This window comes from Sapajus apella, unplaced genomic scaffold, assembly GCF_009761245.1.
Source record: "Sapajus apella isolate SASKATOON/1434 unplaced genomic scaffold, GSC_monkey_1.0 scaffold14, whole genome shotgun sequence".
NCBI lineage: Eukaryota > Metazoa > Chordata > Mammalia > Primates > Cebidae > Sapajus > Sapajus apella.
The window spans coordinates 1,069,728-1,096,836 of NW_022436954.1; the positions used below are offsets into that span (position 1 = coordinate 1,069,728).

General features: G+C 43.9%; 1 protein-coding gene across 16 annotated transcripts in view; it reads right to left on the reverse strand.

Moving 5' to 3' along the window:
* Nucleotides 1-27,109, reverse strand: part of PPFIA1 (PTPRF interacting protein alpha 1) — a 119,313-nt gene that overhangs the window by 31,913 nt on the left and 60,291 nt on the right. For 9 of the 16 annotated variants that reach the window (XR_004270231.1, XM_032282505.1, XM_032282504.1 and 6 more), the window contains exons 9-18: nucleotides 26,138-26,272; nucleotides 25,167-25,241; nucleotides 24,638-24,721; nucleotides 22,474-22,605; nucleotides 20,804-20,866; nucleotides 19,773-19,852; nucleotides 18,895-19,030; nucleotides 13,914-14,137; nucleotides 5,445-5,676; nucleotides 2,581-2,610 (exon numbers count right to left, since the gene is read on the reverse strand). Coding sequence is in view for 15 of the 16 variants with exons in the window: in XM_032282505.1 (XP_032138396.1) it covers nucleotides 2,581-2,610; nucleotides 5,445-5,676; nucleotides 13,914-14,137; nucleotides 18,895-19,030; nucleotides 19,773-19,852; nucleotides 20,804-20,866; nucleotides 22,474-22,605; nucleotides 24,638-24,721; nucleotides 25,167-25,241; nucleotides 26,138-26,272 (1,191 nt within the window). In the remaining variant the exon portion in view is untranslated. The remainder of the gene's footprint in view (nucleotides 1-2,580; nucleotides 2,611-5,444; nucleotides 5,677-13,913; nucleotides 14,138-18,894; nucleotides 19,031-19,772; nucleotides 19,853-20,803; nucleotides 20,867-22,473; nucleotides 22,606-24,637; nucleotides 24,722-25,166; nucleotides 25,242-26,137; nucleotides 26,273-27,109) is intronic. The other 7 variants (XM_032282510.1, XM_032282503.1, XM_032282502.1 and 4 more) reach the window with 3 other exon arrangements.

A 27,109-nucleotide genomic window follows, 5' to 3' on the forward strand; every position in this document is an offset into this window, starting at 1 on the left:
ATAATGTTTGGATTGGACACTATAAACTGAAGTACTTCTATGCAGTTTAAAAATTTTTGTTCAATATGGCCTAAAAGAAAATACTTCCAGGTTTATGATTAAAAGATGATCTCTGTCAGACTCCCAGGGTCTTTTGTTTTTGCAATGGAACACGAATACGCCTGTGTACTGAGGGAACAGGATGGTGGTAACACAGTGAACAGACTCACCTCTTCAGGGTCTAGGCAGATCCTGCTTATATGTTTGTGTTTTCTGGTTTTAAATGGGACTAGATTTCATGAAACATGTTCAGTAAGCATTACTATGAAAAGTAAGACCTGAACAGTGAACCACATTTTATTTAAAAAAATTTTAAGAGACACGTTCTTGCTACAATTCCCAGGCTGGACTGCAGGGGCTGTCTGCAGGCGTGATCATTGTGCACTACCGCCTCAAACTCCTGGGTTCAAGTGATCCTTCTGCCTCAGCCTCCAAGGTACCGGGTGGGACTATAAGCATGTACCACTGGGCTCAGCTTGAACTTCTGCTTTTTAAATGGGACTGTGTAAAGCATATCAGTCCCACCATAGCCCCACGGTAGCTCAGTGAGGAAAAAGTACATTCACGCAAAATGGAGCTGCGCTCATACTAACAGTTAAAATGCAAATGAATCCTGCAACATTTCCTAATTTCCAATTGCAATCACAAGACAACGAAGAGCTTTCGTAGCTAGAAATTATCAAAATGAAGCTTAAGTTTCAAAATTCAGGTTAAAGCAATGATTTGTTTAAAAAAACAAAACCAAAAACAGGATAGAGAGCAAGCTGACATGGCCTGCTGTCAACTGTGAATAACAGGGTCCATGGGGAGAGCCCCTCGAGACCGGCCAGCGCTGCCCTCCGCACCCCCACAGCACGCTGCGGTGCGGTGACGTGCCAGACCTCTGCCTCCATCCTGGCTGAGAATCACCAGAACGCAGGGAAATCCTCTCAGTGTACGCCAACACCACTGACGCAGAGGAGGAAGGCGACAGTCTCCTGTGGACCAGGGCTGGCACCAGGCCTGGCACTCTGCACATACACCTGGTTTAACCTCACATCCACCTGAGGACGAGGCTCCTCAAAGCCACCAAGCAGCACGCTGAAGTGACCAGTGACCAACAGGCCCAGGTTATCATGCGTATGTCAACCAACATGCTGCTTCCTTCACTGAGAAAATCTTTCTATCAACAAGGGGAAAAAAAACCATCCAACAGAAGTCAGCTGAACTGAAGGCCAGGCTTTGTCTTGCTGCTGCTGCTGTAAGCTCCTTGTCTCACCGCAGACAGGCACAGGTCCAAGGCCACCTTAAGTGGCACTGTTCTACCATTATCTTCACTTCTCAGGAGAGCAAACCAAGGCACAACAGACCCCAGGTTACAAACTCATCCGTGATTCAACTGGGATCTGAACCCAAAGAGTTTCAGAAATCACCCAACAGAGCAGCTCACAGACAGCTGCTGACCAAGTCACACACTTTTCTGAGGACAACTGCCTTTGTGCACTGAAGAGCTGTCCAGTCACTGCACCATCAGGCAGGTTTTGGACAGGGGTACAGAATACAGACCAGAGCATGAAAGTTATGAGGTAGAGATTCTGGGTCAACATAAAGAACAGCCACTGACCACATCTGCTCCTAACGTACTCTACTTCCTGTGAGAACAGGAAAGCCCAATCCACAGTTGTCTGTAAGGAGAAGTGGCTGTGGGCCTCCTCTGTAGGAATGCTGCCAAGGAGGTCGGAGTATCTGAGAAAGTAAGGCTGCATGGTGAAGTGGCCACCTGTCAGGTTCTGAAATCAGACACAGCTGAACTCAAATCTGTACTGTGCATTGTGGGGCCTCTCTAAGCTTTAGTTTCCACATCTGTAAAATGGGGATAACAACAGTAACCTACATCTCACAGGGATGTGTATGGGGATTAAATACAGGCTGAGCATCCCAAATCCAAAAACCTTAAATTCAAAATGCTCCAAAATCTACAATTTGAGTGCTAACATGACGCTTGAAGGAAATGTTCAATGGAGCATTAAAGATTTTGGATTTTCAGATTTCAGAGGCTCAACCAGTAAGTGTAATGCAAATATTTCAAAAATTCAAACAAACCTGAAATATCCCTGGCCCTGAGCATCTCAGTTCAGAGACACTCAGCCTGTGGCAGACTGGGAGCACACTCAGCACAGTGCCCAGCACACAGCAAGAGCCCAACGCTAGCTGTGATTATAAAAATGAGCCCCCGAATCTATAATCTACAGCTTTGCACTAGTAATTTCTTATTTTTAAAACTACTACATCTACTATGAATAAGCATGTAATGATTAGAAGGCTGAAGAGGTGACAGAACGGCAAGCTCTTAAGTTTGTCCCAGGGTTCTACGAAAACCGCTAATGACCAATTTCTCAGAGAACAATCATCAGTAAGATGGGGTCACTTAAACACTTCCATTAAAATGCCAACCATTCACTATTATTCAACTACATAATGCTACATTTATGTAAAATATAATAGGTACTCTTCAATACATTACGGAGATGCAAAGATAGATTAAATTACTAAATAATTTACCTTTCTACGATGTTTCCTTAAGTCACTAGGCTGATAGATGCATGCAAAGAAATGAAGAGAAACCAGATTTACTGTACACTTTGAAGTTAAAAATTCAAGGATCAATATAAGCAAATATATTAAAATGGAAATGACAGGAAGGAGAATTTAGAGAAAATGTAGCTGGATATAGAACATTTTTTCACCACAAAATTTAAATATAAATTATTCAAGATTTACTAAACACTACAAATTACTAAATTCTATTTTGTCATGAGTTTTATTAAAATGTGGCATTCTATATAATAAAAGGCCCTAACAGTTATCTCTTCTAAGCCAAACCTCTCCATAACTTAGTTTTGTTTAATAAAATCCATGCTATAATTTAAAATACTCCAGCTGATGAGGAAGTTACTGCAATACCGATTATAAAACTCAACCCACCTGCTTGTTAGTTAACTGCCTATCGGACATTCATGTAAAATCCTTACCTAGCTATGATTTATCACTTCTCAAAAATAAATTTATTGCTTAAAGCAAGGTATCCTGTGAAAATATACATGAACAAAAGCTAGCATAATATTAGGTAGAACCTTTACATCCATCCTACAATTCATGTAAGATATTTTAATTTAAAAATAGTCTATTAGAGATAGTAGTTGATGAGATTCAATAAGCTGATGAAATTTACCATCTTGAGTACAATCATCAAAACCAGAAAGCATACTGTTTGTGTAAAGAGCTTCCATTAATTCTACACTTAGATTATTTATGTAGGAAATACTTATGAATTACATAAATCCTATATAATTTGAGTAAAAACACTCTAAAACACCTATGACTTGCCTGTATCCACACATTATATAGTGATACACTAATTTAAATTTATTACCATTGAGAAAAAGACTTTTTTTTGAGACAGAGTTTTGCTCTTACTGCCCAGGCTGGAGTACAGTGGCACGATCTCCGCTCACTGCAACCTCTGCCTCCAGGGTTAAGTGATTCTCCTGCCTCAGCCTCCCAAGTAGCTGGAATTACAGGCGCCTGCCACCACACCCGGCTTAATTTTTGTATTTTTTTAGTAAAGACGGGGTTCACCATGTTGGCCAGGCTAGTCTTGTACTCCTGACAGGTGAACCACGGGCCTTAGCCTCCTAAAGTGCTGAGATTACAGGCGTGAGCCATCACACCCAGCCCCGAGAAATAGATAGTTTTAACTGAGAAAAAAAACAACAACCCATTAATAAAGTTATCACAGCACAGACTCACACATGATTGAAAAACATAGAGTTGCATGGTTCCCTGAGCATGCTGTGAAGAATCGTTATAGCATGGGGAAGAGCTGGGAGGGGAGGTGTATGAGTAAGCTACAGACTGATGGGAATGTGAGGTCTGGATTAAAAATAAATCTGGAGATGGCTAAAATCAGAAAACAAAAGGATGACAAGAAATCAAAACCAATGACAGAAGCACAGAGACCGTCAGCCAGCATATGGAATTACAAAACATGAAAAAAATATGTATAAACAACTGTTTTTACAAATTCTCTGGACAAAAATAAGCATGAAACCACAAATAAAGAGTTTAAAATATTACCTAATTAGTAGATGTAAATTATAAAAAACAGTATTACAAAATACTGCAAAATAAACTAGTTTCTACCTCATATGCCACTAAAATGATTCACAGTTGATTTAATTACACACTGGCTAACAACACAACTAAAAATGAAAATAGATGGTAATGAGAAAAAAATATGATAGAAGCACAGTTAAAAAGCAGAATGTTGTAAATATGAAATATTTCATTGACAATACACTGACAAATCCTAGACTAAATATACAAGACAGTCTGGTTTTTTACTTTAATTTTTTAAAAACAGAGATGGGGGTTCTCACTATGTTGCCCGGCTGGTCTCTTAACTCCTAGCTCAAGCAGTCCTTCCACTCTGGTTTCCCAAAGTGCTGGGATTACAGGCGTGAGCCACCATGCCAGGCCCACAAGAAAGTTTTAAATATACCTCAGATTTGCACACTTTGCAAACAGCAAACAGCAGAAGCATCGCATTTCGAGATAAGAGGTGACCCTAAGCTGCTGTGAAGAAGCGCACAGCAGCCGGCTTGTTCACGGCTTTGCATGCAGAGCCCATTTGGTTTTTTTCCTGCTTTTTACGTAGTGCATGCCCTGGAACGGGGTTTGGCACTCCTACAGGAAAGAAATGCACTGATTCCCTTTGCACAGTCTCCCTTATGCTCTGATGTCTGCCTTTATTTACTTTGCTAAGTGTTTTTTCCTAGAAAACAGAAAATATTTCCCCTTCTGGCTGCTGTACTCTGCACAGCTATTGTGCCTAACGTCACACAAACAAACGGTGGCATGCTAGCCTGGTCATCCAAATATTACAATTTCTTTATGTCTTTTGGGGCTTTTTTGCTTGAGACAGGGTTTCACTCTGCTGCCCAGGCTGGAGGGCAGTGATGCAATCATGGCTCACTGCAGCGTCGGCCTCCTGGGCTCTGGTGATCCTCCCACCACAGCCTCCAGAGTAGCTGGGACTACACACATATGCCACCACGCCCAGTTACTTTTTGTAAAGATGGGGTTTTCCCATGTTGCTCAGCTGGTCTTGACCTCCTGGGCTCAAGTGATCTACCCACCTCAATTTCCCAAAGCCCAAGAATCACAAGCATGGGGCCACCACGCCTGGCCCCAAATATTAAACTTAATTTGTCATAACTAAATGATTAAATAGTAAACAGTTTTTATCACCTTGAACCTCTTACAGAAACAAATGTACTTGATTTTCTTGTGGGTAAATGTGTAGTGTCCGAATCTCATACAGGTGTGCTGGGGGCAGCCACAGCAGGGAAAGGGCGAATACGTACAAGGGTCATGACGCCCAGTCTGTCCACTTCCCGGGCTGGGCTGTGAGGGATCCTTCGTGGAGTGGAGCGCCCACTGCTTGGAGGGGAGGAGCTAGCAAGCGAGGAAGCAGGATATGGGGGAATGGAGCTCATTGATCTAAAACGACCAAGATTGTCTAGACTTCCACTGCCAACTCGATTTTCAATCTCCTCTGCCCGCTGCTCTGTGTTTTCTTTTTCTTCTTGAATCAACCTAAAATAAAACAAAAGCAGTCAGTCCTCCTGTGTCGGCAAACAGATTAATGTGTTTGTATGGAAAAAAAAAAAAAAAAAAAAAAAAACCAGCTTACACTCTGTATTACTATGGGTTAACCCCAATAATAAGTTGCTCAAACAACGAACACTTCAGCAAAAATGTTCTACTTTTTAAAAATTTTTATGTTTTTTGAGACAGGGTCTCACTCTGCCATCCTGGCTGAGGTGCAGGAGTGTGATCACAGCTCACTGCAGGCTCAAGCTCCTAAGCTCAAAGGATCCTCCCGCGTCAGGCTCCCAAGTAGCTGGGGCCATAGGTACACACCACTACGTCTGGCTCATTTTTTTTAAAGTTTTTGTAGAGATGAGGTCCTCCTATTTTACCAAGGGTGGGCTCAAACTCCTGGCTTCAAGCAATTCTCCAACCTCAGCCTCCTCCTAAAGTGGTAGGATTACTGGCATGAGCCACCACACCGGCCTCAATCTTTTTTAAATATACTACATCTTAGAACAACAAAAAAGAAATCTTCCATTGTGTCCTGTTGGTTCTGGATAGCATTCATATTTGATTTTACTTATTTGTGCTAAAATTTTGGAGATGGCCAGATGGCAATTTTTCCTATGGTTGCAATTAATGATTTCCTTACTAATCGATATTTTACAATTGTATAACCCTTATCTCCCCTATTCTTAGAGCAAAGCTGTAGACTTCTACAGATTTCTTCTACTGGAAATCAAGAACTCTAATGTAAAGAACAGATCCACAAAGCAATTAGGAGTTTCCAAACACTTAACTGTTTAGACTAAATGAAAATAGTGAGAGAAGATCCAAGATGGCAGAATAGGAACAGCTCTGGAGTGCAGTTCCCAGCAAGAACACAGAGGGTGAGTGATCAGCACGTTTCCAAACGAGTTTTTACTGCCCACAGACCAGGAGATTCCTGGGTGGAAAACGGCCACGAGTCTCCAGCACAGCTATTTCAGCTGACATAGGGGGTCTCCGCACAAAAACTCACACAAACCCGGGCGGCCGTTTCAAATGACGCCTGGAACGCCTGGGAGACAGAGTCACCCATTCAACTGAAAGAAAGGGGGCTGAAACTGGCAGCCAGGTAGTCTGGCTCAGCGGGTCCCACCCCCATAAAGACCAGCAAGCTGAAATGCTCTGGATTGAGAGTTTCACAGCAAGCACAGCTGGACCCAGGATGGTCCAGCTCTGTAGGGGGAAGGGCGTCTGCCATTACCGAGGCAGTCCACCACTACCGAGGCAGTCCGCCATTAACGAGGCAGCTCTAACCATACCTCCATCAACAAAACCGCAAGGAAGTTCACACAGCAGCTGGGCAGAGCCCATGGCACCTCAGCAATGCCTGTGCTGGCAGACTGTGACTAGGCTACCGCCTCACTGGGCAGGACATCTCTGAAAAAAGGCAGCAGCATGTTCAGAACCTTATAAATAAAGCCCCATCTTCCCAGGACAGAGCACTGGGGAAAAACAGGCGATTATGAGTTCTGCTGCAGGAGACTTAAACGTACCTGCCCAGCAGCTCTGCACGGAACAACGGAGCTCATAGCTCAGCACTTGGGCCCCTATAAGGGCCAGACTGTCTCCTCAAGCAGTTCCCCAATCCCTGTATATCCAAAGAGACACCTCATAAAGGAGAGCTCAGGCTGACATCTGGTGGGTATCCTTCTGGGACAAAGATAAAGAAGAAGAAACTGGCAGCAACCCTTACTGTTCTGCAGCCACTGCAGGTGATCCACAGGCAAGCAGGGTCTGGAGTGGACCTCCAGCAGTCCTACAGCAGAGGGATCTGACTGTTAGAAGGAAAACTAAAAAACAGAAAGAAATAACTTCATCATCAACAAAAAGGACGTCCACTCAGAGACCCCATCCAAAAGTCACCAACTACAAAGACCACAGGTATACAAAGATGGGAAGAAACCAGCGCAAAAAGGATGAAAACACCCAAAACCAGAACGCCTCTCCTACTCCAAGGGATCACAACTCCTCACCAGCAAGGAAACAAGTCTGGATGGAGAATGAGTCTGATGAATCAACAGAAATAGCCTTCAGAAAGTGGGTAATAACAAACTTCTCTGAGTTAAACGAACATGTTCTAACCCAATACAAAGAAACTAAGAGCCTTGAAAAGGTTTGACAAAATGCTAAGGAGAATAAACAGTTTAGAGAAGAACATAAATGAGCTGATGGAGCTGAAAAACACACCAAGAAAACTTCGCAAAGCATACAGAAGTTTCAATAGCCGAATCGACCAAGTAGAAGAAAGGATATCAGAGATTGATGATCAATTCAATTAAATAAAATGAGAAGGTAAGATTAGAGAAAAAAGAGTAAAAAGAAATGAATAAAGCCTCCAAGAAATATGAGATTATGTGAAAAGTCCTAATCTACGTTTAACAGGTATTAGAATGTGATGGAGAGAATGCATCCAAGTTGGAAAACACTCTTCAGGACATTATTCAGGAGAACTTCCCCAACCTAGCAAGGCAGACCAATATTCAGGTCCAGGAAATACAGAGAACACCATAAAGATATTCCTCAAGAAGGGCAACCCCAAGGCACATAATCACCAGGGTTGAAATGAAGGAAAAAGTCCTAAGGGCAGCCAGAGAGAAATAAGGTTACCCACAAAGGGAAGCCCATCAGACTCACAGCGGATCTCTCAGCAGAAACCCTACAAGCCAGAAGAGAGTAGGAGCCAATATTCAACATCCATGAAGACAAGAACTTTCAACCTAGAATTTCATATCCAGCCAAACTAAGCTTCATAAGCTCCATGGAAACTGAACAACTGGCTCTTGAATGTTGACTGAATAAACAATGAAATGAAAACAGAAATAAAGACGTGCTTCGAAACCAACGAGAACGAAGACACAACGTACCAGAATCTCTGGGACACATTTAAAGCAGTGTCTAGAGGAAAATTTATACCAATACATGCCCACATGAGAAGCAAGGAAATATCTAAAATCGACACCTTATCATCAAAACTGAAAGAGCTAGAGGAGCAAGATCAAAAAAACTCAAATGCTAGCAGAAGACAAGAAATAACTAAGATCAGAGCAGAAGTGAAGGAGATAGAGACACAAAAAACCCTTCCAAAAATCAATAAATTCAGGACCTGGTTTTCTGAAAAGATCAACAAAATAGACAGACCCTAGCCAGATTAATAAAAAAGAAAAGAGAGAAGAATCAAATAGATGCAATAAAAAACGATAAAGGGGATATTGCCACAGATTCCACAGAAATACAAACTACCATCAGAGATTACTACAAACAACTCTATGTACATAAACCAGTAAACTTGGAAGAAATGGATAAATTCCTGGACACTTGCACCCTTCCAAGCCTAAACCAGGAAGAAGTTGAAACCCTGAATAGACCAATAACAAGGGCTGAAGTCGAGGCAGCTATTAATAGCCTATCAACCAAAAAAAGCCCAGGTCCAGACGGGTTCACAGCCGAATTCTACCAGACATACAAAGAGGAGCTGGTACCACTTCTTCTGAAACTATTCCAAATAATCCAAAAAGAAGGAATCCTTCCCAAATCATTTTATGAGACCAACATCATCCTGATACCAAAACCCGGCAGAGACTCAACAAGAAAAAAAAAACTTCAGGCCGATATCCATGATGAATATAGATGCAAAAATCTTCAATAAAATATTGGCAAACCAATTGCAACAGCACATCAAAAAGCTTATCCATCACGATCAAGTAGGCTTCATCCCGGGGATGCAAGGCTGGTTCAACATACGGAAGTCTATAAAGGTAATTCACCACATAAACAGAACCAAAGACAAAAACCACATGATTATCTCAAAAGATGCAGAGAAGGCCTTTGACAAAATTCAACAGCCTTTATGCTGAAAACTCTCAATAAATTAGGTATCGAAGGAATGTATCTCATAATAAAAGCTATTTATGACAAACCCACAGCCAATATCTTACTGAATGGAAAAAAAACTGGAAGCATTCCCTTTGAAATCTGACACTAGACAAGGATGCCCTCTCTCACAACTCCTATTCAATATAGTATTGGAAGTTCTAGCCAGAGCAATCAGGAAAGAAGAAGAAATAAAGGGTATTCAATTAGGAAAGGAGGAAGTCAAATTGTCTCTATTTGCAGACGACATGGCTGTATATTTAGAAGACCCCATCATCTCAGCCCAAAATCTCCTCAAATTGATAAGCAACTTCAGCAAAGTCTCAGAATACAAAATCAATGTGCAGAAATCACAAGCATTCCTATACACCAATAACAGACTTAAGGAGTGCCAAATCAAGAACGAACTGCCATTGGCAATTGCAACAAAAAGAATAAAAAAAAACCTAGGAATACAACTAACAAAGGATGTAAAGGACCTCTTGAAGGAGAACTACAAACCACTGCTCAAGGAAATAAGAGAAGACACAAACAGATGGAAAAACATTCCATGTTCATGTTCATGGTTAGGAAGAATCAATATTGTAAAAATGGCCATACTGCCCAAAGTAATTTATAGATTCAACGCTATCCCCATCAAGCTACCTATGACCCTCTTCACAGAAATGGAAAAAATCTCCTTAAACTTCATATGGAACCAAAAGAGAGCCCACATAGCCAAGTCAATTCTAAGCAAAAAGAACAAAGCTGAAGGCATCATGCTACCTGACTTCAAACTATACTACAAGGCTACAGTAATCAAAACAGCATAGTACTGGTACCAAAACAGAGATATACATCAATGGAACAGAACAGAGGCCTCGGAGGCAACACCACACATGTACAACCATCTGATCTTTGACAAACCTGACAAAAACAAGCAATGGGGAAAGGATTCCCTGTTTAATAAATGATGTTGGGAAAACTGACTAGCCATGTGCAGAAAGCAGAAACTGGACCCCTTCCTGACACCTTACACTAAAATTAACTCCAGATGGATTAAAGACTTAAATATAAGACCTAACACCATAAAAACCCTAGAAGAAAACCTAGGCAAAATCAATCAGGACATCAGTACAGGGAAAAACTTCATGACTAAAGCACCAAAAGCATTGGCAACAAAAGCCAAAATAGACAAATGGGATCTAATTAAACTCCAGAGCTTCTGCACAGCAAAAGAAACGTTAGAGTGAACCGGCAACCAACAGAATGGGAAAAAATTTTTACAATCTACCCATCTCACAAAGGGCTAATATCCACAATCTACAAAGAACTAAAACAGATTTACAAGAACAAAACAAACAAACCCATTCAAAAGTGGATGAAGGGTATGAACAGACACTTTTCAAAAGAAGACATACATGAGGCCAACAAACATACGAAAAAATGCACATCATCACTGGCCATTAGAGATATAAATCAAAACCACATTGAGATACCATCTTACACCAGTTAGAATGGTGATCTTTAAAAAATCTGGAGACAACAGATGCTGGAGAGGATGTGGAGAAATAGGAACACTTTTACACTGTTGGTGGGAGTGTAAATTAGTTCAACCATTGTGGAAGACAGTGTGGCGATTCCTCAAGGACCTAGAAATAGAAATTCCATTTGACCCGGCAATCCCATTACTGGGTATATATCCAAAGGATTATAAATCGTTCTATTATAAAGACACATGCACACGTATGTTCACTGAGGCACTGTTTACAATAGCAAAGACCTGGAACCAACCCAAATGCTCATCGATGATAGACTGGACAAGGAAAATGCAGCACATATACACCATGGAATACTATGCAGCCATAAAAAATGATGAGTTTGTGTCCTTTGCAGGGACATGGATGAATCTGGAAATCATCATTCTCAGCAAACAGACACAAGAGCAGAAAATAAAACGCCACATGTTCTCACTCATAGGCGGGTGTTGAACAATGACAACACATGGACACTGGGAGGGGAGCATCACACACTGGGGTCTGTTGGGGGGGGACTAGGAGAGGAACAGTGGAGGGTAGGGAGGTTGGGGAGGGATAACATGGGAAGAAATGCCAGATATAGGTGATGGGGATCGAGGCAGCAAACCACATTGCCATGTATGTACCTATGCAACAATCCTGCATGTTCTGCACATGTACCCCAGAACCTAAAGTGCAATGGAATATATATATATTTGTAGTTCAATATTTTTTGAATTTATGTATATATAAATATGCATATATAAATTAAAATGTTTTGATTTTTTCTTTTTCTGTTTATATATATATATAAATTAAAATTTTTAAATTTATATATATATAAAAATAGAAAATACTGAGTTGGTTTTTTAGTTTAAATTTGAACCAGAGTGTCACGTGATGGGATTCTCTACCATCCTTATCTAAATTTCTGGATTCATGCCAGCCATGCTACATTAATTTGGAATTCAAGATTAATGCTCTTTTATCCTACAGTGTCATGGACCACTAAACAGCAGTTTCAGTATCTGACTGTGCCAATAATAATTATTCTAGTATTAAATATATAGAATATATATATATATAAATATATAAATATCTGACTGTGCCAATAATTATTCTAGTATTAAAATATAGAAACCCTGCAACAACCCTTCCAATTAAAAAGTTCTACTTCTATTTCTAAGAAAAGTGCTTTTTGATCATTATTAACAGAAGAAAATACACAAGTCAGTGAACAGAACATTTACACCAGGTCAACTTTCTGCATAAAGAGAAAGGACTTTTATCTAGCAATACATCATAAAGAATAAGAAATAAAGGTGGATAATCCTTTTGCAGCTCCCATGATGACGAGGAAAGACTATCTTTCTGAATGTCTCATCACATTCATTATTTTGCACCTCCTCTTAAAAGGGCCCCCATGCTCGGCAACAGACTGCTGCAGGGAGGGGCCCTCTTCACCAGTTTTAAATGTGGCACAAGAAATATGAGTTTATAAAGTCAAAAACATAGGCGGCACACCAACTTTTACTTCAAAACGTACAGCCCTATTTTTTTTTTCTTTTTAATCTAAACAAAGCTGGAATAATACAGCTCTTATTGATGTTTTTCTTAACCTTGTCTTCTTTACCTCCTATTCTCTCTGACCAGGACAGACACCTCCACCCATGTAAACTTCAGAACCACACCCTGGCAGCAGCCCACCCAGACCCACCATGTGACTCTATGCACACAGCTGCTCCTCACTTGGATTCAGGCTGGCCAGGTGGCCATGTCAGGCCAGGGCCCCGGGGTAGATCCCAGGCACCCCCTGTTCGCACTGCTGTGTCCCAAGGCCAAGCCAGCGTGGGCAAGGGTTACCTGTCTCTTCATCAACATAAAGGTAATTCTTGGATTCCATTCTACAGTTGGCCCCGTTTTGTAAATTTTGTGTTATAACTGCTGAAGTTGCTAAAGAAAAGCCCTTTAAAATACTGATGAGACTAAAAAGATTCAAACACACCCCCTTTGACCACTGGCTGTCCATGTGAACTGCACACAGGGAACGGCACACTGGGGTGGAGCACGCACGCCTGAAAACTCCCGTGTTCTGTCCAGGCCACTATGTGATGGGACCCGAGCACATAAGGGTCGGATGGACGCACTATACACAGCCTCTTCTGTGCAGGGGGCTGCACACATAGCCAGGTTCAGGATCAAGAAGGGGTACTCAGCCAGAAGGGGGGTGATAAGCAACCCTCCCTCTCCCTTCCTGCCATGTGCGCCCGCTCCAGTGTGCAGGTGGTCTGAGTGCTGGTCTTTCTAGTGAGTGGCCCTGGCCTGTGGAGGCATCCACTGCTGCTCAGCCAAGGCAGGCTTCACTTCGCTATCTCTTCCCAGCCCACCACTGTGCACCTTTCATCTGCACTCCAGGTCAGGGAGGCAGGCCCATCAGCCTCCTCCAGATGTGTGCTCAGCTCACATAGCCTTCCAGGTGCAGCTTTCAGGACAGCGGTAGGAGCCGGACAGGTCCAGAGCCCCCCCAGTGCCCTCCAGCTATGTGCTGAGGTTCTTGGGGGACGGACTGAACACCTCTCAGGTCCCACAATGTCCTACGTAGAGGTGCCAGTGCCGTGACTGTGGGGAGAGTGCCCAGGTTACTTGAATTTTATATTCAAGGGCAATTTCAGACCTTAAAATTCTTAAAACAGAAGTTAAGTAAGTTCTATTATTTTGGAACACTTAGAAAGTGTTAACAGTATATGATCGAGGCTTTTCCAGGCAGGATGAGATTCCTCAGAAACACCCATGCAAGTGGAGAGTGTCCTGCACGGCCACACACACCTGATCTCTTTGTTGATAGCGTCCAGCTGCTCCTGAAGCATCATGGCTAGTGTGTGCGCGTCGGCCTGCCCGCTGGGCGACAGCAGGTCAACTGAGCTGAGGAGAGTGTCCCTGTCATCCTCACCATCAGACACGTCAGCATCACTCTCAAATGCTTGTGCTACATTTGCCAAGACACTAGCTTGCTGGGCACGTTCCCAATCCTGCTCATTAAGAGTCTGTACCTATAAACAAGAAAACCAAATCTCAGCAGACAAAGTAAAAACATGAGTTGTAGAAACTTAAATTTAGAAACTTATCAGAAATTTAGAAACTTAAATGAAAGCCCAAAAGATTTTAGAAAGATGGGCCAGGCTTATAAGGTAGTGACATGAAGCAAGCAGCATTTTTTTTTTAAGACGGGGTTTCACCATGTTGGTCAGGCTGGTCTTGAACTCCAGACCTCAGGTGATCCGCCCACCTTGGCCTCCAAAGTGCTTGGATTACAGGCGTGAGCCACCATGCCCAGCAGAAGCAAGCAGTATTTAAGAAACTGGGGAGGGCAACGATCCATTCCTTGGACCCTTGTGATATTCACATCTTAACATGGACACATGGCGTTCCCACGACAAAATACATAACTGGGAGATAACAGTTACAAACAAAAACCGAAAACCAGCCAGAAAGGGTAGGGAGGGGGAAGATGCAGAAACGCTGATCAATCCCTGCAAGCACGCACTTAGAAGAAATAAGACCTGGTGTTGGATAGCAGGGTGACTAGAGTTAACACTACTAGGTGATACAGGCCAGGTGTGGCGGCACAGGCCCGTAAACCCAGCGTTTTAGGAGGCTGAGGTGGGTGGATCACCTGAGGTCAGGAGTTTGAGACCAACCTGGCCAGCATGGCGAAACCCCATCTCTACTAAAAATACAAAAATTAGCCAGCCATAGTGGCTCATGCCTGTAATCCCTGCTACTCAGGAGGCTGAGGCAGGAGAATTGCTTGAATGTGGGAGGTGGAAGTTGCAGTTAGCTGAGGCTGTGCCATTGCACTCCAGCCTGGGCGACACAGACTCTGCTTCAAAAAAAAATAAAATAAAATAGGTAAACATTTCAAAATAGCTGCAAGGGAATAATGTGAATGTTCCTAGTGTAAAGAAGAGAGAAGTGCGTAAGGTGATGGGTATCCCAATTACTCTGATTTAATTATATGAATGTATCAAATTATCACATATATCCCCCAAATACGTATGTCTAACATGGATCAATAAAACAATGTTTCTGTGCTCCAGTTAGACATGCTACTAGAAAGTTACAAAAAATATTTAAATCCGTACCGACTGGTTTCACTCAGCTGCTGTAAATTTTATAAGTGTTTCCGAGTACCCTCTAGCCAACCTGTGTGTCCACATCCTGCCCTTCCTGAGTCTAGCACTCCCAAGCCCAAAACGAGGAAGGAAGGGCAACAGCAACCGAGAGAATCGAGGGCAAGCTCCAAGAACCGCAGCATGTACGGCACGAGCAGCTCTGTGCTGAGCCATGATGTCTGACTGAGGCACCACGTGTGTCATCAGAATGAACAGGGAAAGTGTGTGCCGGGACCTACGCAATCCTCCCGTGTGTGATCTTTCATGCCGCCTCACTCTTCAAGCCCTCAACACCTCTTCTCCCATTCTCACTCCCAGCCGGTGACCTTCCCATTTCATGGAGACAAAACCAAAGCCTGCACTTGGCCTTCCTCCTCTCTGAGGCCAGCTCCACCTGCTGCAGCAGCCTCACGCCCTGGCTCACATCCGGATCTCCGGCCATCATGGCTCCCTCTCTGGGTAAGCAAGTTCCACTGGCTCGTCCATTAGCACAAGGACATTTTTCCCCCCATCCCACCTTAAAACACCATGGCAGAAACCAAGGCCTTTCCCTCCACCCCAACCGGGGCCTCTTTTCACCTACCCCTCCGCTGCTCTGCTCCAAACTAGAGTAAAAGATCCCAGTGAGCCGCCTCCATTCTGTCTGCCTCTCCCCACTTCTCCAGACCTTGCTGCAGGTCACCTTTGAGCACTTACTTCCCCGCCAGCAGGGCTATTCTATGGCAGTTCCAATGCGCTCCCCGTTACTAAGGCCACCAGCTGTCCCTTGGTCCCGTCTCCCACCTGACCTGGCCCATCAGTAAGTCGGGCTCCGCTGCTCTCCTCTCTTCCCTGAGCACTCTGCCCACTTGGTCCCAGGAAGGACCCTACCCCTCGCTGGTCATGCCTTGTCTCATTCCTTCCCAGTCTCCCCACCGATGGTCTTGGAGTGTCTCAGAGTTCCATTCTTATGCCTCATCTCCATCCACAGACATCCATGGCGTGACGTCATCTTGTCTCACGTTTCTCAATACCATCCATACACTCAAGACACTTCAATTTTCATCTCTAGTTCTAGGTTTCTTTCTTGGGTTCCAGACTGGAATATTCAACAGCCAACCTGCCACCACCCCAGACAGCCAATAGTCCTGTCCACCTGAACACGGCCCTGGCTCAATTCCTAGTCTCCTCCAAGCCAAGTCTTCCTCATCTCAGGAAACAGGCTCCATCCTTCCAGCAGTTCAAGCCCAAACCATTGGAGTCACCTCTGACTCGTCTCTTTCCTTCTCACCCTGGATCCCATCCCTCAGTAGGTCTTGTTGGTGCTCCATAACAATACACTGAACGCTCTCCACGTGCTCCTTCTCCTTCCTCCTTCATGTCCCTGCTCAGACATCACCCTCCCCATGCCGTCTCCTTGGCCTCCCTATTAAAATTCGTATTCCCCTCCTTACTCTACACCTCGAGTCCCACTTCTGTGCTTATTACCATCTGACATAATGGGAGGGTTTAAAAATACATCCACAAACACACTCATCCCTTTAAGAGGTGGAGGATGATTCTCGCCCCAAACCCTAAATGTGGGCAAGACTTAGCACCTCACTCAAATGAACAGAATAGAGAGGAAGTGAAGTTAGGCTGTGGATTCTAAGACCAGGACTGGAAAGGCTGTGGGTTTCTTCTCGCCCTCTCCTAGAGTATGGGCTGCTTGTATCACAATGCAAGGACCCTAGAGCAGCCCTGTGGCCAGGTCCAAGTGGGTGATGGCCCCGAGGCCTCCTGCCCCAGCTGGGTCTTTCTGTGGCTGCAGCCTTGCCAGACAGAACCAGGACTGTCCTGCTCTGCTGTTCCTGGACTCACAGGAGTTATGAGCTACGAAACATTCACTGTTTTAAGCCACTGAGCTCCACAGTGATTTGTTACATACAAATAGTCAACAAACACACACTACTAGACATTATCTGTGGACTGCTTGTGTCCTCTGGGATGCAGGTATTCTTCCTGTTTTACTACACACTGCTGCAGCCCTAGGTCTATACAGTTCTGTAATGGGGCCTGGACCAAACTAGCTGTTCAATGAATATGCGGGCTCAAATTATACTTAGGTGTTTCAAAACACATGCAGGTGAACAAAGTAAGAAGGTATTTAAATGTTCAAAATTGAATTCTTTTCACTAAATGATGAATACATGTATTCATTTACTTCTTTTATTTTTTAGAAACAGGGTCTTATTCTGTTGCCCAAGCTAGAGTGCAGTGGTGCAATCATAGCTCACCAGAGCCTTGACTTCCTGGGCTCAAAAGATCCTTCGACTCCAGCTCCAGGGTAGCTGGGACTACAGGTGCATGCCACCATGCCCAGCATTTTTTTTTTTTTTTTTTTTTTTTGAGACGGAGTCTTACACCTTCGCTCAGGTTGCTGGGCTGGAGTGCAATGGCACAATCTCGGCTCACTGCAACCTCTGCCTCCCAGGTTCATGCAATTCTCCTGCCTCAGCCTCCCGAGTAGCTGGGATTACTGGCACAGCACATCACCACTCCTGGCTAATGTTTTGTATTTTTAGTAGAGACAGGGTTCACTATGTTGGCCAGACTGGTCTTGAACTCCTGGGATTACAGGCGTGAGCCACCCGCCCAGCTGCTAATTTCTGTATTTGTAGAGACAGGGTTCTACTATGTTGCCCAGGCTGGTCTCAATCTCCTGGGCTCAAAGGTTCCTTCTGTCTCAGCCTCCTGAATAGGTGGGACTATAGGTACACAGTACCACACCCAGTTAATTTTTTTTCCCTTTTTTTAAAATAGAGACAGGGGTTTCCCTATGTTGCCCAAGCTGGGCTCAAGCTCCTGGCTTCAGGTGATCCTTCCAAAGCACTGGGATTACAAGTCTGAGCAATACACCCAACTACTTCTTTTATTTTATTTTTTGAGACAGAGTTTCACTCTTGTTGCCCAGGCTGAAGGGCAATAGCGCTTTCTAGGCTCACTGCAACCTCCGCCTCCAGAGTTCAAGCAATTCTCCTGCCTTAGCCTCCCGAATAGCTGGGATTATAGGCACCTGCCACCATGTCTGGCTAATTTTTTGTATTTTTAGTAGAGACGGGGTTTCAGCATGTTGACCACACTGCTCTCAAACTCCTGACCTCAGGTGATCCACCCACCTCAGCCTCCCAAAGTGCTGGGATTACAGCTGTGAGCCACCTGTGCCCGGCCTACTCATTTATTTTTAATCACTACTTTAAATCCATATTTATTATCATTGTATTTAAAAGTGACTGTATTTTTTTTTTATAAGAATTTCTATTAAAAGAGGAAAAAAAACTACAGAGGCCAGGTACAGTGGCTCATGCCGAAAATCCCAGCACTTTGGGAGGCCAAGGCAAGAGGATTGCTTGAGGCCAGGAGTTCAGGACCAGCTTAGGAAACAGAGACCCTATGTCTTAAAAAATACAAAAACAAAACAAAACAAAAACCAAAAACCAAAAAACCCTATTTTAAAAAAATGCTCTAAAAGCAAAACTCTTAGCCAGAAAATAGAAAATGAGGGGAGGGCAAGAAAGCAATGACCTATCAACACTTTTATTCCAAAGCAGTCTCAAAAGCACAGGGTAAGCAGGGAACATCCACATAAGCAGAGAGATCTCACACAAAGACCTTGCCTTGGAAGGCTCATCTCGAAGCGCAGCCAGACGGCCTTTCTGGGGGCGCCGCAGCACCGAGCTGCTGCTGTAGGAGTCTGTGTGGCCGTCTGCCATGGGGAACCTGAAATCTGGGACACTGCCCAAGTGGGGTCGGCTGAAACATAAAAAACAAGAATGCTCATCATTAGAAGAAAAAGAAGTAAACTCTGACTCTCAGTCAAGGCAGAAGCTAATCATTTGGAAAAGGTCTCCAGGGAGGGCACGGCTCTTGCCTGCCCCAAGAGCTACATGTTGCCCACTCCAGGCCAACAGTTTACTCTCTCAGCCCTACCAGGTGCAAAGCTCTCCAGGAAAAGCTGTGCAGACGGCCATGGAGATGAGCCACAAGGAGCCCAGCTGTCAAGGATGGGAGAGATCCAGATCCCCTGAGACCTCTCCTTGGATCCAGGTGTTCAGCTCTGCATTTCTGCTCCACTTTCCAAGGGCTGACGAAAAACACAGCCACACTTCACTGCTGGCCCTCAACTGCTCTGCAACTGTCCACCCGTGCCAGTATCTGTGTGTGAGATCTGGGGATCTGTCATCCTGCTCTTACCTCAGCAGTGTCACACTCTGCAGGGAACCTAAATTACTATATCCAAATATTAGCTCATCACTCCCCACCTTCCAAAACTCAGCCTGTATTTTTGAGTTTTGCCAATGATGTGTCTCCTCAGTACCAAGCTCTAAGCTTTGGGTTATTTGACTCTTCTCTCTTGCTGCCTACTAAGCTACAGGCTCCTTGAGGTCACACCACCAGCCACACCCAGTTAGGCTGCCCACACAGCTAGAAACAGGCCCCTTGTATACAGACAACAGGGGCTGACAACACGGCTGCTCACTGGTTAATACCATACCCATGATGAAGTGAAGCACCTCTTAGTCTCATCTGGTCTAGTTCGGCCCTCAATGCTTCAATGTTTAGGACAAGCTGATCCTACAAAAAAGCAAAAAACTTACATTACTGCTCTCTATTTCAGATTTTAAAACCACCTGCTTCAAATGTGCTCAGATGCTGAGCATAACCATGAGGATAAATCAGCAGTCACAAATACCAAACATTTTAATTCTGCGAAAATTTTCTCCCAGAGTACTGAAGTAAACATAAACACTCAGACTACCATATTAACTTTTAAGCCCTAATGAATGAAAAGCTGTGTCTTAGTCATAGAAAAGCTTTTAAGAGGATAAACACCAAACCATTAACAATTATTAGTTTTGCAGAGAAGCAGATTCTTTTAGGGGCAAAGGGGAACAATATGCACTTTCTCCTGTGCGTCTCTGTATTGTGGTTGTCTCACATCAAGTATCAAGCATGTATTCATCCCTGCGTCACGGGTACACCTGATCCCATTTCTAGAGCTGTGCTGCTCAACACTGGCCACATGTGGCTATCGCGCCCTTGTAATGGGTTAGTCCAAATGGGGATGTGCTGTGACTATGAAATACACAGCAGAAAAAGAATGTAAAGTAGCTCATTTGTGTTTGTATTAACACATTATGAAACAGTAACATTTTAGATATAATGAATTAAATAAAATAGATTTTACCTATTTTTTTTTTAACTTTCTAAAATGTGACTATTAGAAATGTAAACATTACATATGCAGCTCATATATTTCTGGTGGATAGCACTGTCATTGATGTTAATATTTTAGCTTCAAATAAACCCAGCAAGGACTCCGAATTTCTGAAACATATGCATAGCCAGACTCAAAATACACCTGAAATACAAAGGCAATCAACATACAAGCCTAGAAATTTATGGCAGTGGACTCTCAGAGCCACAAACCAAGTTTATATGCACTCTGCCAAATGCCTATAGTAACTGTCATCATCATCACTCAGTTCACTCAGCTCTTAATGGATTTAGAGAAGATTTCAGTACCTTATCATGTTGTGTTTCTTCTAATTGCTTTTTTGCATTCTCAACTTCTCTTAGTAGAGAATTCTGAAAAAGACAGATAGTCCTTTAGTGTTTCTTAAAAATGTCCCGTTTAAATACACAGTATAGCTGTATTTCTTAAAAAATAAAGTACCACAGAAAGGGAATGGGGCAGAAGAGCACATCAGCAAGCACTGCTACAGTCCCAGAGTTAGACCGTGAGGCTGCGACACCTTCTCATCATGTGTCTTACTAACGTAACGTCTACTCCTCACTGACTCAACTTTCTAAATGTAGGTATGTCAAGTTCATGGTGCAAGTTCATTTTAACCAGTTAAACTGGCTTATACTAACTTTTAGGCTTTATAATTCCTTGGTCACTTGGGAAACCTGAATTTAAGTTTCAAATGTATAACTAAAATCAAAGATAAAATGCTCTGTTAAGGCTGACCCACTGATCAAGAAGGTGAGTGGGACAGCGACACTATGTGGTCTCTGGAAACGTCCTCCATGGTCAGCACTGTGTAAATAAATGTGTCATGCAATAACCAGGAATCATTAGTCTCTGAGATGAGCAGGACCCCAATCCTAACAACCAACCTCAGGGCAGTTTCTAGGCCTCATCTCTAGAGACACTGCAGTCAGGACAGGCTTTATCAAGGTGGAATCCAGCTACTGCTCATTAGAGCTTCTCTGACACAGATTCTAGGATATCCCTTGGCTCTGTTTCCATGATGAGAGTACTCAGAGTATAGGCTTAAACTTTCTCCAAATCAAATGAAAAAGAATGAAGATACAGGTTGGAATATTTATTTGGTTTCAGTTGACTGAACCCTTTCCAGTACATGATACTCTCTAAGTGTCCTGTTTTTAAATGAGACAGAAATTTTTCTTTTTCTTTTTTAAGACAGGATCTCAGCTCACTGCAACCTCCACCACCGCAACTCCACCTCCAAGGGATTTTCACACCTTAGCCTCTTGAGTAGCTGGGACTACAGGCAGGTGCCCTCAGGCCTCATTAATTTTTGTACTTTAATATAGTAGAGACAGGATTTGGTCATATTGGCCAGGCTGATCTCGAACTCCTGGCCTGAACTGATCGGCTTGCCTCGGCCTCACAAAGTGCTGGGATTATAGGCATGGGCCACCTCGCCCAGCCAGAACTTAACTTCTAATGCCATGAACAATAAGGGGGTGAGGGTGGGGCCCAAAAAATGATTCTAGTGCAGGGGCTGGCAAACTAGGACCTGACAGCCAAATCCAGCCCACTGCTTGTTTCTGCAAATGAATTTTATTGGAACATAACCACACCCATTCATTTACATGTTACTTATGGCTGCTTTTGTGCTAATTACTTGATTGGCATACAATTATTTCATTACTCATAATTACTAAAAGCCTAAAATATTTACTATCTGGCCCTTTATAAAAATCACTTACCTACTCCCATTCTAGAGAATAAGAATGATAAACAACTTCCCATACATGCAAATGGGGCATGGCCATGGCAAACATCAGTTGATTCAGTGACTGGATAGCTGTGTGTACCTTTTCCACTATAAAGAATAATTCTCATTTTTGGGAATTCCTACACATGCCTGCTCAGGGGCAGATGAGCAATCTTTTGGTGGAGGGTAAGAAAGCTCCAGGGACGTCCATGTTATCTATCCTACCTTATCTTCCAAAGCAGCCATTCTCTCTTTAAGATGAAGCTGAAGCCTCTCATTAGATTCTGAAAGCAGCTTGTCAACAGTGTCTGATAAACGTTTATTATGTTCTTCGTTCATTTTTTCTCTTTGCCTTGCCTAAAGCAAGAGAAACAAAGACTTACAAACCTCACGTAAATGCACAATGACTATTTTAAAAGCACAAGGACCAACCGGGTGAACCCCACACGTGCCCACCCCTCCCCCGTTTGCCATCTTGAGTGAACTTTTGCATGGTGACCAGAACTGACTCATGGACGTGGGGAACACAGGACAAGTCTTGGAGAGATCATTAACTGGAAGGTACCACCGCTCCTGCTACAGGACTCCTCAGGAATGTCACTAGTTGTTAACTGTCAGAGTGACTTAGGGATCAGATTTATAGCAGATATTTAAGGGGGTCAGCCTGTCTCCATGCTGGTAGAGGAATTTCCCTTTGTATAAATAAAAGCTTGGGCCTGGATTTGGGGAGGAAGGGTGAATTTAATTTACAAATCAAAAAAGTTTAAAAATTTGTTTTGAAAAAAGAAATTAGGAGAGCTAGAGAGACTTTCATATTTTTGCTTTATGCCTCTACACTGCTTAAATTTCTCATAATGGAAATTTATATTCAAAAATTTTAAATAATTACCTTAAGTAATTTTAATATGTAATAATAAAACTGACATGTCTGCATTTTATAAAACCATAATCAAGTTCACAATTTAAAACCTATGTTTCTCGCTCCTGAATGAACACAAATGACAGGCAGAAGGAGACAGGAAGTGTAGTAGGTGGCATCTGTCCAGGTGGCACCTCCATGCCCTCATCATCCAAGCACGCTTGTAGCGCTCAGGGGGCTCCTCCCAGGCAGGGGTGGTGGCACAGGGTTACGACGTGCACTCGAGTCATCCTGCCCAGGCAGGAGGAGAAAGCCACGAGACAGCACCACGGGAGTCAGCAGAGCATTCCACCCCCGTGCGCCAGTCTCTGCAATGGAAAAACATGGGTGGTGACCTCTCCTTTTCTCATAAGGTCTAACATGTAGCAACCATCATTACCTGAAAGGGCCCAGCACATCATGTGGCATACAGAGTATCTCATAGTTTTCTAAGGAAAGATAGAGTATCCTTCCTTGGGCTTATTTTCTCTCAGCATGTAAGTAATTTTTAAAGAACATAGCTTAAAATTCACTGCTGTGTCTGCGTGCATGAGTGTGCTCTGTGGAAGGGGAGGTGGAGACTTCCTAACATGCACCCTCTCACTGGGAGTCAGAGTCATGATTCCCCGGAAGCTCATCTGACTCTCTGCAGGGCATGGCCAAAAATACAGACTTCTGGTGGAAACAGAATCTAGTAGCCTTAAATTAATGTTATAAAGTGAGCTGATGTGGGGGTGCAAGGGTTCTGCAATTTGATGCTGCACGCTTCCTTTCTCCACCTACTTGTTAAAGAGAAATCCACCCCAGACCCCAGCCTGGTGCCAGCTGGCCCCGGGACTGCTCTTGCTGTAACTTTTTCCTGGATGTTCCATATTGACATCTGCCCAACTCTTCCAGGAAAACGGTCTTAGATTTAACAGCCAGGTGCCTCTACTGCCACTCTCTTTCCTAGTGCTTTTTACTGTAACTCAATTACAGTGTTGCTCTTGCTCAGAAATATTTAACCCAACACACCACTATGTTTGGAGTATTTTAACTTGGGACTGAAGTCAGGCCTCTGATCTGCATTTGGGACTTCAGTGCCATATTCTAAGCAAGTGGACTAGTCATCCAGGACAATGGGCCTGCCTCTACATTTTGGGGGGGTCCCCGTGATGGTGCCACAGGTACTCAGAGCCGTTCCCCTGATAGGCTGCTAGACTTAACAAGCGAGAAGCGTTTTGGACATGAGGATCTAATCTACCCCGTCAAGTACTATGAGATCAAATTTCTTCCGCAGCTTCCAATATTGACTGAAAACTGCCACTGTGTGGGATGTACGCAGGAGTGAACAACTCACAGATGAGGGCGCAAAACAAATGCACTCGACCAGAATTGAGCTGGAGAACCAACATCTCAGTCGGGGGTGGGAGGCCCCGAGCTCCCCACAGCCTGAGCAATGCCCTTGCAGCCCCCAGCTCCGTGCTCCTGCCCTCCAGGCTCAGTGCTCACCCGCTGCAGTTCTTGATTCTTCTCCTCCAACTGTGCTTCCATCTGTCGTAACCTTTCTTCAATGTTGCCGTGTCTCTCTTCAGCCTGTCAGCAGAAACAGCATCAGCTGACCTTATCCTTACACTTCATCGGGACATGCTGTATACTACTGCAGTGGCAACAGGCGGAACATGCTCTGCGTGGACTGCTCCGCCATACTAAATGGAAAGCACGTACTCGCATCCATCAACACAGCCTAAGGGCTTCACGTGCTGGGCCGTGAGGACTGCTCCGCCATACTAAATGGGTCACATCCATCAACAAAGCCTATGGGGCTTCACGTGCTGGGCCGTGATGTGGCTAGCCCTCTTGTGTTGGTGATTCTGAAGCATGGCTGCTGCTGGCGACTGACTGGGTGCTTCCCCACAACCCCTATGCCCAATCTGAATGGATTCGTGATTCTCCCCATCCTTTGACTGCTTCTGGTTAGTCAGCATGGAAAGCAGCAAGCAGTGGCAAGCGCAAGCAAGGAGCAGTGCACCCATTCTACCTTCCTAAGCTTGGAAGTAAGTTCCAACAGTTTAGCTTCCTTAGCAGCAGAACTCCCAGAAGACAAAAGGTCAGACTACAAAGCCGACAAGGGACAGGAAAGATAACAGGGGAGAAAAGAAATTGAGACTTTAAAAGCGGATCATGAAGTGGGAGGAAAGGTTCTCTTACAGCTGTTAGCAATAAACTTGCTAGAAGGAACAGGTCTGTGAGCCCTAAAGCCATCTGAATGGTCCAGGGTGCCCTCCCCAGCAGCTTGAAAAGCTTGAGCCAGGAGAGTCAGGATGACTGCCCAGAAGGGGCCTTGGCTCCTGCTGATCACCTGCCTACAGCTGCAGTACTAGGCTCCCCACGCCCGGGGAGGCTGGGGGTTTGCCCAGTGCTGAGCTCCCTGGTCCTCGCCGATTTCAGGACCTACGACAGCATCTGCCTCTTTAGCTCTTCCCCCCATGAATGGTGAGAACTGGGAGGGACTGTGCCTTGCATATGCCTAGTCAATAGTTGTTGAACAAATGAATAAATACTATTTTTAAAAATATATTTTTAAGTAATTTCAAAATAATGAAATTACTTAAAAATGTGTTTATTAAAATTTATCTCGATGGTGTTTTTAACAAAGTGCCATCTTCCTATTTCTGAGGAAAAACTACCCTTCTTTTATAGAGGCTTCCATCCTATGCTTCGGCTGGCGACTTGAAACAATTCTAAGCAGCAGAAACTCTTAGATCACACATGCTGTGGACAAACAGCACACATGAGGACAAACAAAACCAATGGAGACTTCGGGATAAAAGGATCATGTCTGGCATTTACAAAGTGTTCCAATCTCAGATGAAAGAGCACTCAAACCAAATCCGTGCTCTTCCCTGGATTTAGTGCACTGATGTAATAAGAACAGTGACAAACAAGGTACACAGACAAGGCACAGTCACAGGCCTGGCAGCCGAACCAGAACTAAGCTCATAGTACCACCTTGGAAAGCGCTGCCACCCTCTGGGCCAGCTCCGCCTCCACCTCGGGAAGCGTCTCCGCCTTCCTCAGTGTCTGTTGCAGCTTTTGCTCTGCCAATTCCAAGCGCTCCTGTAACTGGCGGTTTTTATCTTCAGTCTATAAAATGAGAGCAAAGTATCAAAATGCAGCTAATCATCTAGCTGTATCAGTTTTTAATAGGCTGAAACAAACTGAAATGCAGGTATAGTAAGACAGTCATGACAGAAGAGCTACAGTGCTGGTATTTGCTTCTGGGTCAGGTTTTTTTTTTTTTTTGAGACAGAGTCTCCCTCTGTCACCCAGGCTGGAGTGAAGTGGCACAATCTCAGCTCACTGCAACCTCTGCCTCCCGAGTTCAAGCAATGCTCCTGAGTAGCTGTGATTACAGGTGCGTGCCATCATGCCTGGCTAATTTTTGCAGTTTTACTAGAGACAGGGCTTCAGCATGTTGGCCAGGCTGGTCTTGAACTCCTAACCTCAAGTGATCCACCCGCCTCAGCCTCCCAAAGTGCTGGAATTACAGGTGTGTGCCACTGTGCTCGGCCTGGGTCAGGTTTTACTTGCTGCCAGGAGTCCACGCCCACTTTCCTGGGCTTGATTTCAATGCGCAAAACACCTCTTGCCAAAGTATTTGCTTTTCCTAAATAACTTCTAAGAAGCTTTTTTTTTTTGGTCTGACAGGCTGGAGTGTAGTGGTATTCTTACATGAGTTAAGTAATGGTTTACTAAACCATAGGAGACACATTTCTTACTAGAGACTTCATTGCTTTTGTTATTTTAGAGATGAGGTCTTGTTCTGTGGTCCGGGCTAGAGGACAGTGGTGCGATCACAGCACACTGAAGTCTTGAACTCCAGGGCTCAAGCCATCCTCCCTCCTTAGCCTCCTGGGTAGCTAGGGCACAGGCACATGCAACCATGCCCAGCTAACTGCTTTTTAAATTTTCTGTAGAGAC